We start from the raw sequence: 14686 nt of genomic DNA on the forward strand, positions 1-14686 counted from the left end.
ATTTCATATGAATGACTACAGCCGACTTCATAGGTTCGCTGTGTTCGGAAAATTGTTTCGACAAGCAATGACTGAACGAGGATAACTTATAAAACATTTTCAAGCTTCAAAAAAAGAACAAGACAATCCAGAAAAAAATCTGCCCTTTTGCCGTGACATTGTGTTTGCAATGCCGTGACCCGGATTCGAACCGGGGTTGCTGCGGCCACAACGCAGAGTACTAACCACTATACGATCACGGCGAGCTACCAGGGCTTGTACAAATAATGGAGATATTAGGTTTATAACCCAGCATGCAGCGGCATATTCGCGCAATGGTAGTTATTTAAATCGACGAAACTGTAGCTAGCTCACTAGCTAGATTACTTTTTATTTATGAGGTAATGATAGTCTTTTCTGTATTTTATAGACCTTTCAAATGTCGAATGCTATGTTTAGTAAACTATCCAGAGACAACTGAATCTGAAAATGTGACACCATGTTTAAAAACTATTTGAATCTGTTTATTTAGCTATGCATTTTTGTTTGGTACATTTCAGTCATAAATGTTTAGGTTTCTTATTTTTTTGCAAATTTGCAAATGGAATTAGTTAGCTAATATCCTATTGTTCCTCATCTGCTCATCATGTCTGCTTATATGACGTTTATTTTAGCTAACCTTTCTTGACTTTTGTCTTTTGTCTGAATTATTGTATTTTTTCTTTCAGTTTATGGGAATTGTAATGAATTGTAGGATTGTTGTTAATACGGATAACATAGTCTATATATTAATAAATATATTAAAGTAGTTAAAATATAAAACCACAAATTGTGTTAATCATAAATTAATCTTGAATAATACAGTAATAAAAATGGTATTTCATTAATTTTAATAGTTACATACAGGTACATAAGAGCTGAAATGTGTATTATTATTGTTATTAAAAGTCAGCTTTTTTCATACTGTGATCAATTAAAAATAAATATTGCTTGAGTATCATGCTGAGAACTAAGAACCGAATAGTGCTTTAAGAGAGGAACATAATCCAGGAGATAATCTCCTCAAACTCACATTACACATGTATATACACACTGACACACACACACCTCATAACCATCATTAAACTGATGAAATGTAGCCTAACCAGAGAAATAGAATGTATCATGCTGATTTAATTATGTGCATTGCTTTAAGCCTAAACAGCAAATATCCTATTGACTACACTAGTCACTACTACTACTAAACTATCCATTTTCCAAAGACGTGGAGAAATCAGAAGGTAAAGTCTTGAGGCTCTGTCTCATCATTCTCCTCCGGTTCGTTGCTCCTTGCAGTAGGGACTTTGGCAGCACACTCTGCCTTCCTGGTGAAGGGGCGACCTGGCTGGGCCAGTGTTTGACGTGGAGGCTGCTTGCTGTGTGAAACTTGGCCAATACTCTGGGAAGGGGCACCTTCTTGTCTCTGGGTTACCAAAGCTTGCTGTCCCCTGTACTGATCACAGGATGCTACCAAAGGCTTTCCTATGTCTAGCTGTTTGCTCTCTTGCAGCCGCAGCTTGCTGCCCGTGTGGGTATAGTGTAGGTCCACCTTTATCACTAAGGATCCCTTTGGAACAGAGATAAAAAAACAGAATATAGATTTTTATTCACACTTTTAGTTAACCATTGAATAAATGATAGATTGCAAAATGTAAACCTTTCTACCATATTATTGCTTACTTTTTATTGTAAATATGAGGACGCAGAAAGTAAGCATACCTGGAGCTTTTGAAGGCCACAAAGTCTGAGGCTACAGTCAGGGTTTTCAGCAACCAAGTTGTTTAGCAAGAGAGAGTCCATTTCACCTGATCTGCCAGGACTAGAGAAGATATCCTCCATTGCCTAGACAGAGGTTTGGAATAAAATACATCAGGCAACTACAACAAAACCTATCACACCCACTTATTATTATTATACATGGGGTGGCAGGTAGCCTAGTGGTTAGAGTGTTGGGCCAGTAACTGAAAGGTTGCTGGATTGAATCCCCGAGCTGACAAGGTAAAAATCTATCATTCTGCCCATGAACAAGGCAGTTAACCCACTGTTCCCCGGTAGGCTGTCATTGTAAGTAAGAACTTGTTCTTAACTGACTTGCCTAGTTAAATAAAGGTTACACATACATGGTGTATTGGTTTTGTGTATGGGGAAAATAATGCATTGAACCACTAGGTGTCAGTATGCTCCAAGGAGTTATCACACCACAGAAGCAAACACTTGATAAGCGGTTGTGCACCAATTTCCTGCTCTTGTTTCTCACTTCGGCCATTTATTACAGCTAGGAACTCTATATATGGGCACAACATTCTTGTAAATGGGAAACATCATTCAATGACTGTGTAACGCTGTCGTGAAAGCCAAGAGGGCATACGCCGCATAAGGCAGAACTATGCCAATAAGTGTGCTGTGCATAAGATATACCCTAGAGTGGGGAGGGGATGATTCTGCGCTCTTGACAACCTTTGTACCTGCATGTTCTCTACATATAAAACGTTGTTCTATGAGCAATAAACGTTCAAAATTACAAAGCGTTATGCCGTGTCAAGTTCAGATAAATATCTATACGACAATTTTAGCCTTGAGAGCTGTGACCATAAACTGAAATAGTTCAGACACCATTTGCAGAACCAACTCTTAGAACCTTCTCCCAAACATATTTTCTTAACCTTCTGTTTTCAGTTTTGTTGTGAGTGTAGCCTACAGATGAATACAATTATGCATACATTTCTAGGGTCTCACAAGGAGTTATAAAGCCCTTTCAATCAAATAATTATCTGCAGTGTCATGTGAAGTTACGCAACTAAGTCAAAATTCTTACTAGTGGGTGTTTGTTCACCACACCCTGCCCTTTACATAATGTGGCAGGTATCAACAAGTAAGCGTGAAGAGGTGACTCACAGGTGTGCTCCTCAGAGTAACAGTGCAGTCCTGGGTCCTGGGGCCAGTGGTTTTCACTGTGCCGAAGGCAACCATGACGTTAGAGAACAAGGCTGAGAAGCTGACCTCCACCTCAACTCCACAGGGGAAAATAAGCAGCTTCTGACGTGGTAGCTCTGTGTGGGATGATATCACATGGAAAGACAGTTTTAAGATACAAATCCTATGTCAGAAAGCATCTGACATAGGATGCTATCTCTTATTCTTATCCGTATTTTTTTGAAACTGCACTGTCGGTTAGGGGCTTGTAAGTAAGCATTTCACTGTTGTATTCGGCACATGTGACTAATACATTTTTATTTGATTTGATTTTATCTCTAGGAGACAGACTAGATAAGAGAATTGGCCAGGCATGTTAAATGAAAAAGTTTATTTTATCAGATGTCACCTTGTCCTTGAAAAAGGTTACAGTAGGAGTTTGTTTGAGGCCAAAATATACATAGGGATTTTCAAGAACTTCAGTGATGACAACATTCTATTTGAATAAATAATACACGATAAGAAAGTTCCTAGGTGACAGGGGGACAACAAAAGTATTATCCCTTCTGTTATGCATACAACTGATATACTGTGAGTGAAAAAAGCTTATAGTTGACTTTAAATATACAAATAAGTTCCCTGTCTGTTATCACCACAAATAAACTGTCAATTATTGAATGGTGGTGTGATGGTCATGACTCATGCTAAACCACACTGTTTTTAACAGCCACATCCATATCACATGCAGAACTGGAGGGGGTGTAGGGAGGAGGGAACATATTGCTATTCCTCTTTCTTGATAAGACTAGTTTAGGGCAAGAAAATTACATTACAGTATTTCATAGAAAATCACACACCATACCATTGCTAATGCATCTAAAATAAGAACAGCACTTGACATACACACAATAATTTATCAATAGTGTCTTTCGATTACCATTTATTGTGAAAAAGGGTCTGGATTGCGGATATTGTGGTGTAAAAACTTACCGTTGGCTTGTCTCCAGCAGGCATCTCTCAGACGTAGCTCCCCAGTGTGGCCGGTGGTCCTGACCGGATCTGTTAGGGAGCGAGGCTCCTTCAGCGTGTGTTTGATCTCCACCGCCTGCTTCCCTGTGACCAGAGGGTCTCTGCCTAGATCTGAGGAACAGGGTAAATGTTAAAGGTTAGCCTATGCTGCCAAGGTAACAGCTGTTCTTAAGGAAGGTTCAATAGTAGGACTGAAATGAAAATAATAATACTATTTGACTGATGTAAAGGCTCTGAAATTTTAAACATGTGGATAATAAGAGTGAAATGTTTAGATGACAGGCATGTGTAAGGCATTGTGGGTCAGATGTGACATTTTTTACATTTTAAATGTAACCTTTATTTAACTCGGCAAGTCAGCTAAGAAAAAAATATTATTTACAATGAGGGCATACGGGGACAAGTGAAAAGGGACAACTGATACACTGAAACCCTATTCAGGGCCCTGGATACAGGCTTACTCTTAGCCTTGCAGAGGATATGGCTTTAGTACATATTTTAAGCAAGCTGTCTTCGCCATGTTTCCATTAGAGTTGAGTGAACAGCAGTTCATCATCAACTATTTTTCCATTAATAAATAACTCGAAGACGGACATAGATCATAATTCTTCAAATGAGGTTCTGGGAACATGGTCTCATGATCTGTCACTTCAGTGAATATTATTTCCTAGACATGAATTAGCAACGGTTGTTATAAGGTCTAAAATACGATTCTGATAAATGCAACAGTTAGACAAAGTATTCCCACGCATAACAGAGAGACGAGATCATACACAAATATAAGCAATGTTTGAAATTATTATGTTTTAGTCAAATGTTATATCTGTTTGGGCTTCTTGAGGTCAATTTGCAGTCTACAAATTATTTGTAATTATGTTCCGTTCCCCCGACCATGAGCTCAAGAGACAAATCGGCCACACGGCAGAATCTAGTTGATGATCCCTGCAGTACAAAACGTCACCTTTTATTCAAGGGTATTTTCATACATATCTGTTTTACCGTGTAGAAATTAATGCACTTTATGTATCTAGTCCCCCCATAAGTATTTGAACAAATTCACTTAGAATATTAAATTAAGTCAAACGTATAGTATTTGGTTCCATATTCCTAGCATGCATTGACTACCTCAAGCTTGTGACTCCACAAACTTGTTGGCTGCATTTACAGGTTGTTTTGGTTGTGTTTTGGATTATATTGTGCCCAATAGAAATTAATGGTAAATAATATATTGGAGTCACTTTTATTGTGGAGTCACTTTTATTGTAAATATGAATAGAATATGCTTCTCAACACTTCTATATTAATGTGGATGCTACCATGATTACTGATATCCATGAATGAATGAAAGTTACAGATGCACAAAGATCACGCCCCGAAAACTCACTATTACCAATAACAGGGGAGGTTAGCAATTTTGGGGGTATGATATTTATTTCTCTGTAACGTTCTAACTCATCATTATTCACGATTCATTCATGATTACACTTTCAGAAATGTAGCTGTAAACCTGAAATAAAATGTATTGAGTCACGTTTGTTTTCACAATGTCCCATTGAGTAACGGTGCAGTAAATATATCTATCATGTAAGCCGTGAGCTTCTGTGCCAAGATCCGACCGTTACAGCCACTGGCAATTCATCAGTCAACCAAAGCAGTACTTTACCACCACCTCCTTGGATGGGCTGTGTTAAGTTATGCAGGATCACTGGAGCTGGAGCTGATTGACCACAGGAGAGCAGTGTAGGGGGGTACACACACACACACACACACACACACGCCAGAGCAGCTGTCTTTAACTCTACTGCTCTCAGGTTTCCTGCTGTGGTCCGACCAACAGTGTGAATTTCCAGAGAATGCGGTCACATGCTAATGCAGCTCTGTCCCACAAAGTCATGTTACCAGAGAGACCCATCAAACATGTTGCAGGTTTTCAAGCATTTCGCTACACCCGCAATAACATCTGCTAAACATGTGTATGTGACCAATAAAATGTTATTTTATTTAAGGTTTTGGTTTTTCCAATTATGTTTTGAGGTTGGACTTTAGCACGTATAGATCGTTAGCACGTAGGGGGCGCTGAGTGGTGTCACCTCGTTACTCAGTATGTGTTACACCTGTTCTGGTTTCCGTTTCGTTAGTGGGAAGGTGTTTCACCTGTGCTGGCCCAGGTGCTATTCAAGAGTGGCTGACCCAGTGCTCCAATTGTCTTGAGAGATGTGGAGGGTCAACACCTTAAGTTGGTGTGGATATAGAAAAGCGTTCCTTTGTCTGATTTTGTTTTGCGCCACCTTTCTGGTTTGATTCCTGTCTTTAAGTTTGGTGTGGGTCTTTCTTTTGTTTGCCTCTTGGGCAAATTTATTGTGCGCTCATGGTGGGTGTCTTTTAGGTTCCAGTTGTTGTTGCTAGTCAACTTTCAGTGGACACCCCCATGAGTGTCTTTCAGAACCCCTCATAAAACCCATCTGTTTTGGTTGTTGGTCAGCAACTCTTTGTTAGTTCCCCCTTTGAGTGACACTTTGATTTCATGCTGGGGAATGTAACAAACAATAAAACAAGCAGCCCTCCAAGCGCAGCCCACTGCTACCTGCTGCACCAGTTGGAGTAGTTAGTGATGGAGAAACGTTAAAGGCCCAGTGCAGTCAAAAATGTGATTTACCTGTGTTTTATATATATTTCCACACTGAGGTTGGAATAATACTGTGAAAATGATGATAATGCCCTTTTAGTGTAAGAGCTGTTTGAAAAGACCACCTGAAATTTCATCCTGTGTTGGTGGGATGGAGTTTTGGCCTGCCTGGTTACATCACCAGGTGGTAAATGAGTTAATAGACCAATAAAGAGTTCCAAACCTCTCTTCCAATAACAGCTAGTTTTCAGTTTTCCCCTCCCCACTCAGACCACTCCCAGACAGTCCAAGCTAAATTCTTGCTTGAGAAATAGAACTTTGCTAAGAATTTTTTGTTATTTTCTTAAACCATTTAATTGAAAACAATCACAGTAAGGAAATGAATTGTTAAGCAGAAATTATTTGAGATTGAGATAAAAACAGCTGCATTGAACCTTTAGGATGTGAAAATGTCTGTGCTCCATCCAACAACAGCTTTCACACTGACCCTGTTTACAGACATTACTGTGCATCTCATATAGAGGAGCTATAGAACCAAGAGTCACCTAAGAAGACAATGTTATTCTGCTCTCATTAGCAGGGAATTTAGTCTTTCTTGGGTAATATCTAGTATTTTTTGGTCAAAAGAAATACAGGGGTTTCCCATATGAGTCATGGATTGGTGTTAACAGTATGTCAAAACATCCATCCTGAAATTCCAAAGTCACACACACTGAGGGAAGTACTATAAGCAAAGCCACCGTCATACTATAAGAGCAAAGCCTATCATACAATAACACTGACCCTCAGAGACCTGCTCCAGGACGTGAGTGACCTTCTCCGGCTGCAGAATGTGCTTGTTCAGGTACTTGGTGAAGATCCCAGTGCTCTTCCCTCCATCCTGCACCTCATACGCCTCTGCATCTTCACATCTTTTAAGGCAGCAGGAGGTCATTTAGATTTCAGGTCATGAATGAACACTCATAAAATAAGTTGTTACATACACAAAAAATACATACGTGGCATATCCATACACTGTGTTTCCCATGGGTACCAAGGGCCTGATTTCAGAAGCTATGCAATCTTGGTTGTACCTTAAAATACAAATATACAACTTAACACGAATATACAACTTAACACCTGTTTTAGTCCTTCCACAATCATAATACTGTTTGTACAAAAGTTGGACAAGATGTAGAGCAACAAACAGTAACATGTGGTGTCCATCAGGAGGTCTACCATGTTCTGCAGGTGTCTAGTAAGACCACACTCAATGCAGTCCGTCTCTCCTGCATCATGCGCATGACCCTCTGTACACAGACACAGTTCTCTGGAAGGTAGGGCTGTGGAGCATCTATGGCCACCAGGTAGTTCCTCCCTGAACGTTCATACCCATGACCAGCATAGTAGAACAGGGCTGTAGGGGATAGCATAACGTTACTAAATTACTATTTAGAGTTAGTTACCATCGATCACTGTTACTTCATCAGATGAACACAGGAAAGAAAAGTCTCTCATAGGTGTAAAATAGTAAATTCAGAGCACAAGATGAGTACACTGAGTGTACAAAACATTATGAACACCTGCTCCATGACATAGACTGACCAGGTGAATGCTATGATCCCTTATCGATGTCACTTGTTAAATCCACTTCAATCAGTGTAGATTAAGCTTTGAATCACTTGAGACATGGATTGTGAATGGGCAATAAAAAAATATTTAAGTGCCTTTGAGCAGGGTATGGTAGTAGGTGCAAGGTGCATGGTATACAGTCTGTCAAGAACTGCAACGTTGCTGGGTTTTTCATGCTCAACAGTTTCCCGTGTGTATCAAGAATGGTCCACCACCCATAGGACATCCAGCCAACCAACTTGACACAACTGTGGGAAACATTGGAGTCAACACGGGCCAGCATCCCTGTGGAACGCTTTCGACACCTTGTAGAATCCATACCCCGACAAATTGAGGCTGTTCTGAGCGCAAAAGGATGTGCAACCCAATATTAGGAAGGTGTTCCCAATGTTTTGTACACTCAGTGTATACTCCAGTTCAGAGCGAGGTAGAGATAAGGAAGAAGAAAGGGTGAAACTGCACATGAAAAAGGTCAGGAGTTTTCAGAGCAGTGAAAGTAGGACGTAGTAGAGTAGCTACATGTTTAGCTACATGTTTCATACTCTTTATGCATCTGTCAAACAAGGCTCCATGTTTTAGCCGGTTTCATTTCATCAAAGATATACTGTGTAGAATATCACACAACACTGACCCTATCCTCAATCAACAAGCCATTATGTTGCTTGCTTTCTAGGTATTATGTCCAGTGGAAACAGGTAAACTGTGCAGGTCCTAAAAGCTCATAGAAAGCCAGGTTGCTACTTTTTAGATTGTTTTTTAGTTTCACATTAAGCTGACCTCGTTTTCTATAACAGCCAACAACACACACACGTGGACTATTAGATGAGGCAGAAAGTTATACATTCTTAAAAATGCTTACATACCAAATAAAATGTCATGTGTATGGCTCAGTACCTGTAATAACAGTGTGAACATTTATTTATTTGACTAAAATATAAAAGGGAGATAAACTGACAGTTTGCTGGGTTGCTAAAAGCCCTTTACAGGCGCTAAATAATTCTGTAAAGTAGAAGTATCACAGGCCTTTAGAAACGCCTATACATAGCAAGGCTTTTCACACCAAACACTACAGACCCATGCTTCTCCTTTCCACCTCTTATCTGCCTGCTAAACCACACTCACACCAAGCTACTAATAAGATCTCAAAACAGCAGCATAGAATTATGAACTGTGACCTCAACAAGTTCAACGGAAAATAGCAGAATAAGTTCAAAGGGAACTTAACCAGACTACGAAGTCTGATTTCCACTTAACATATACTTGTTTTTATACATTTACACCTATTTTTCTGAGACGGGGAATAGAATTACTCTCATCGTTAGCTTTTTAGAGTCTCTGAAAAAAACTAAATTCAAAATACATTTTCCATTGTAATGTAACCACCAGAATACTGTACAGTGTTAAACTCACCATACACGCCCCTGTCAAGCAGAAGAATGAACTTGTCAATGGCTGCCAGCATCTCCTCCCTGGTGAGGTCCAGAAGAGACACCACTCTGAAGCCCAGCTGCTGCAGCAGGTTGGCCAGCTCATGGACATCCATAGTGGGGGCCATCAGGTCCGGGTGGTGGGAGTAGTTGAGGTTACCAATAAGCAGGGCCACTTTGTCAGTCGCTGAACGGAAAGACCATAGTGGAATTAGTAATTGGGGTTAATTTACTGTACAACAAGAACAGCTAATTAAACTGTAGAAACATGAAACTGCATGCAGTACTAGTCAAAAGTTTGGACACACCTACTCATTCCAGGGTTTTCTTTATTTTGACTATTTTCTACATTGTAGAATAATAGTGAACACATCAAAACTATGAAATAACACATATGAAATCATGTAGTAACCAAAAAAGTGTAAAATAAATTTGAGATTTTTCAAAGTAGCCACCCTTTGACTTGATGACAGCTTTGCATACTCTTGGCATTCTCTCAACCAGCTTCACCTGGAATGCTTTTCCAACAGTCTTGAAGGAGTTCCCACATATGCTGAGCACTTGTTGGCTGCTTTTCCTTCACTCTACAGTTCAACTCATCCCAAACCATCACAATTGGGTTGAGGTCGGGTGATTGTGGAGGCCAGGTCATCTGATGCAGCACTCCATCACTATCCTTCTTGGTCAAATAGCCCTTACACAGCCTGGAGGTGTGTTGAGTCATTGTCCTGTTGAAGAAGAAATGATAGTCCCACTAAGCGCAAAGCAGATAGGATGGCGTATCGCTGCAGAATGCTGTGGTTGCCATGCTGGTTAAGTGTGCCTTGAATTCTAAATAAGTCACTGACAGTGTCACCAGCAAAGCATCTTCACACCTCCTCCTCCATGCTTCACAGTGGGAACCACACATGCAGAGATCATCCGTTCACCTACTCTGCGTCTCACAAAGACATGGCGGTTGGAACCAAAAATCTCAAATTGGGACTCATCAGACCAAACAACAGATTTCCACCGGTCTAATGTCCATTGCTCATGTTTCTTGGCCCATGCAAGTCTCTTCTTATTATTGGTGTCCTTTAGTAGTGGTTTCTTTGCAGCAATTCGACCATGAAGGTCTGATTCACGCAGTCTCCTCTGAACAGTTGATATTGAGATGACCCTGTTACTTAAAGTCTGTGAAGGATTTATTTGGGCAGCAATTTCTGAGGCTGGTAACTCTAATGAACTTGTCCTCTGCAGCAGAGGTAACTATGGGTCTTCCTTTCCTGTGGCGGTCCTCATGAGAGCCAGTTTCATCATAGTGCTAGATGGAAGAAACTTTCAAAGTTCTTGACATTTTCCGGATTGACTGACCTTCATGTCTTAAAGTAATGATGCACTGTCATTTCTCTTTGCTTATTTGAGCTGTTCTTGCCATAATATGGTCTTTGTATTTTACCAAATAGTGCTATCTTCTGTATACCAGCCCTACATTGTCACAACACAACTGATTGGCTCAAACGAATTAAGGAGGAAGAAATTCACCTGTTAAATTAAATGCATTCCAGCTGACTACCTCATGAAGCTGGTTGAGCGAATGCCAAGAGTGTGCAAAGCTGTCATCAAGGTAAAGGGTGGCTACTTTAACACTTTTTTGTTACTGCATGATTCCATATATGTTATTTCATAGTTTTGATGTCTTCACTATTATTCTACAATGTAGAAAATAGTAAAATAAAGAAAAACCCTGGAATGAGTAGTATGTGTGTCAACTTTTGATTGGTACTGTATATCCGAAAATACTGCTACAACAGTTCCCCTCTTCAATGAGGAAATGCTCAAACTGCATTCTAAAAATTACAAATACTTTATTTACACTAATACTTTATTTACACCGAGCCATACCTGTGAGTTTTGGAGCTGTGACTTTGAGTTGATTAGATGGCTCTGAACGAAATGGAAAAAAGAAAGAAAAACAAAGGTTGAAATCAGTGCATAACTTCACACAACACACTTCAATCTGTCAATCAAACACAACAAACAAGATCAAAAGCAATATGAGTGTGTTAAAGGCCTCCGTTTTACTTCAGACTGGTTGAGTCAAAATGTAGAAAACACATTCAAATGCAAAAGGGGAACCTACATCCAAAGGCTAGTTTCATTTCAAGTAATTTAGATGTTGTCTATACAACCCTGCCCACTGTTGAGAGCCTGACAACTTCCTACCATTTCTGTCTTTAACAAAGGGAAAGTACCTTAAATCCTCAGCAGAATGGAAAGACCCACTTGATAGTTTTGTACAAAGGTACTGGGAGACATGTGCAGAAATCGAAATATTCACAGCTATTCCACTAGCTCATTGAAAAGTGCGGAATTACTTTACAGTGAATTATGTGATAGACTTCATCAGGGAAAATAGAAAATGCTAATAGTAAAGCTCATGCCACTGAACAAATAACTGTTGCTATTGTTTTGTCATGTGCTACTATGAAGGACTTTTGGGTTTCATATTCACTATATCTATATATAATTAAAGATACACATTCACAAAAGGTAGACTCCATAATTTTACAACATCATTCACAGTGGGGTGACTTCCTACAAACAACAACATTCCTTCCTAATATTTGCAAAGATGCCCTTCGAGCTCTATCATATTTCTATTTACCTATATCAACATCAGCTGGCTCTGTCCATCTTTCTTCTTCAACATTGGACACAGAGCAGAGATATGTTCCTCTATCATCTGCCTCTGCATTATGTATCTACAAGGGACACAAACACATTCCCATTAATGTTTGCCTCTACTCATGCACATAAGACTATTCTAGAAAACAAACCTTATGTTAAATATTAACCAAGTTCTTCTAAATTACAATGTTTACATAGGACTACTGAAGCACTATTGGCTCTCGGCCAGATCAAATGTCAAGACAGAGTAAATACGATGACCTCAGTGCAGGAGTAATTAAACACTGGAGTTACCTGCAATGTGTCAGTGGTTTTGCCCAACAGAGGATGTCCATTTCTGTACCACTGGTAGTGTGGGATGGGAATGCCAAAGGCAGAGCAGCTGAGGGTGAGTCTCTGCCCCTGTCTGACAGTCTGGGGTGCAGGGTGTACGGCGATATGTAGCTCCCCTCGCCAGGCTATTGGGAGACCTAAAGAATTAAAAATGCAATATTAATACATTCTATGCAAAATAGTGCTCTGCATTGATCAAAGGAGTTTTAAACATCTGCATTGCAAACATATTACCTTATAACTAGTAACTAATATAGACGATTCATATACCTGGTTTAGCAATGTCCGGGACCTTTACTTTGACCCATTCACTGAACACACAGTTGCAGAACTGGTCATTCACTCGGCAAATGTAGAGCTGAGACCTCTGGGCTGTGACAGTCAGATCTGCTCTGGTTGCACCAAATACCTAAAAAAACATTAGCCATTTCATTGGTTATACACTGTGTTACTCTACGAATTGACAACATAATACAGTGTCAGACAAGAATTACAAAAATCCTCCACAACCACATACCTCCTCTTCATCAGATTTGAACCACTGGTAGTTCAGGATACCTGTACCCTCTGCTCTCACACTCAGATTCACCTGATAGTTCAGTGGTACACTCACAGAAACAGGATGCTGCACAATGACAAGGTCTGAAAATGGAAAGTGATAACATTATATTACAGAATTGTTATTAAAAAATAATGTTATGTCAGTGTACTGATCAAAGATCACGGAACATAGTTGATTTGCAAAATAAATTGGGGAAATTCACACCTCTGATCATGTTTTTCATCACTTCAGTGTGGAATAGGAGCTTCTAAACCTCAAGTCGGTTCTGGTCATTCCTGCACTGTGCTGCCTGTAAGATGTGAAAAAAAGACAAAATATGGGCATCAAACTGGGTATCAACCAACACAAACCAAGAAGCAGCCAAAAATCACAGGAACACGTGGAGATGATGTGTGATAAGTGCCATGACTATGTTTGTGGACACAATGGAACAAATGTGCATTGGCAAGTGTGACTAGCAGATTTCTCCCCACTTCCCATTTTACAACTGTGCATGTGACAATCACCATAAGACAATTCATCTATTTCCAGAGAAATAGAGACTGATAGGCTAGCATCTTTGCAACACAATCTGTTCTGGCCGGCCAAATCTGGACAGTTGTCCATCATCATCTTCCTGAAAATTGCTTATTACAGAGTATTAACTATTATATGCTACTATCAATATGCTGTACAGTTCTACAGTTTAATGGCTGTAAAATTAGACCTGAACAATGTCCTCTACTAGTCTACAGCTCAAAATTGTGACTGTTAGTTATATGGTATACTACTTGACCAATAAGAATGTCCTGACGCACACATTAGTAGCCTATAAACTCAGTTGAATCACCACCACACATTCCTGTCTGCACACTCATCCCATAATGTGCTGTGTTGTTTCAGCTCTTGAAAAGCAAGAAGGCACATTAATATGTTATACAATTATTAGTGTTTGATCATATATTATTGTCATAGAAAAAAATCACTAGGCCTATGTTAATTGTTGTAATTGTGAGAGGTATTCTTACATTAAATGAAATATAGAAGTCTTTGGTAAACACGAAGGGGAACAATCAGAACAAACACGCAAATAGTATGATTATAGAAAAAGTGATCCAACACATTTCTATGGCTAGAGAGTGTTATTGTGTAGGCTACCTGTATCAATGTTTTGTACATACCTGAACTGCGACCAAACACCATATAAATGCCACACTGTAAGAGCATTCATTCGACTGCCTCAAACAAACTACAGTCGAGAATTTAACTAATCGAGAATCCTCAAAACTTTATCTCAATAAAAAAATAAAAGGACATCCTTTTTTCCCGGAACAATGATACCCGCCCTTTACCGTAGTAGATGTAGTATATGAGCCCTATTTTATAAAATATCTTATGAAATGCAATACTAACGCAATTCAATTAGGGAAATAATTACCCACAACGAGATCAACAGTCACACGTGGACAACAATAACATAGAACAGACATCTAAAAGATTGATTCATTTTGACTTCAC

General features: G+C 39.5%; 1 protein-coding gene and 1 non-coding gene across 2 annotated transcripts; both read right to left on the reverse strand.

Annotated features, from left to right (window-relative positions):
* Positions 1–170: 170 nt before the first annotated feature.
* Positions 171–242, reverse strand: trnah-gug (transfer RNA histidin (anticodon GUG)). The gene has a single exon. It is a non-coding gene; the product is annotated as a tRNA-His (tRNA).
* Positions 243–852: 610 nt separating this feature from the next.
* Positions 853–14505, reverse strand: malt3 (MALT paracaspase 3). Its single transcript, XM_071416810.1, has 15 exons — positions 14350–14505; positions 13394–13478; positions 13145–13269; positions 12898–13036; positions 12589–12764; positions 12272–12368; positions 11509–11550; positions 9608–9811; positions 7805–7982; positions 7585–7659; positions 7370–7497; positions 3922–4071; positions 2914–3068; positions 1738–1860; positions 853–1585 (listed from the first exon to the last, which is right to left on the reverse strand). Exons 2-15 carry the CDS (start codon positions 13410–13412, stop codon positions 1253–1255), a joined length of 1944 nt encoding a protein of 647 aa, XP_071272911.1. The 5' UTR covers positions 13413–13478; positions 14350–14505; the 3' UTR covers positions 853–1252.
* Between the last annotated feature and the right edge of the window lie 181 nt (positions 14506–14686).

Source organism: Salvelinus alpinus, chromosome 9 (genome assembly GCF_045679555.1).
Source record: "Salvelinus alpinus chromosome 9, SLU_Salpinus.1, whole genome shotgun sequence".
Lineage (NCBI taxonomy): Eukaryota > Metazoa > Chordata > Actinopteri > Salmoniformes > Salmonidae > Salvelinus > Salvelinus alpinus.

Bases quoted from the DNA above. Each gene is read 5' to 3' on its own strand.
- malt3 (XM_071416810.1), bottom strand. The intron at 7,660-7,804 runs GTAGACCTCCTG...TTGTATTTTAAG, and splicing joins CTAGACACCTGCAGAACATG to GTACAACCAAGATTGCATAG. The intron at 4,072-7,369 runs GTCAGTGTTATT...CCTGTTCCTCAG, and splicing joins CCTGGAGCAGGTCTCTGAGG to ATCTAGGCAGAGACCCTCTG.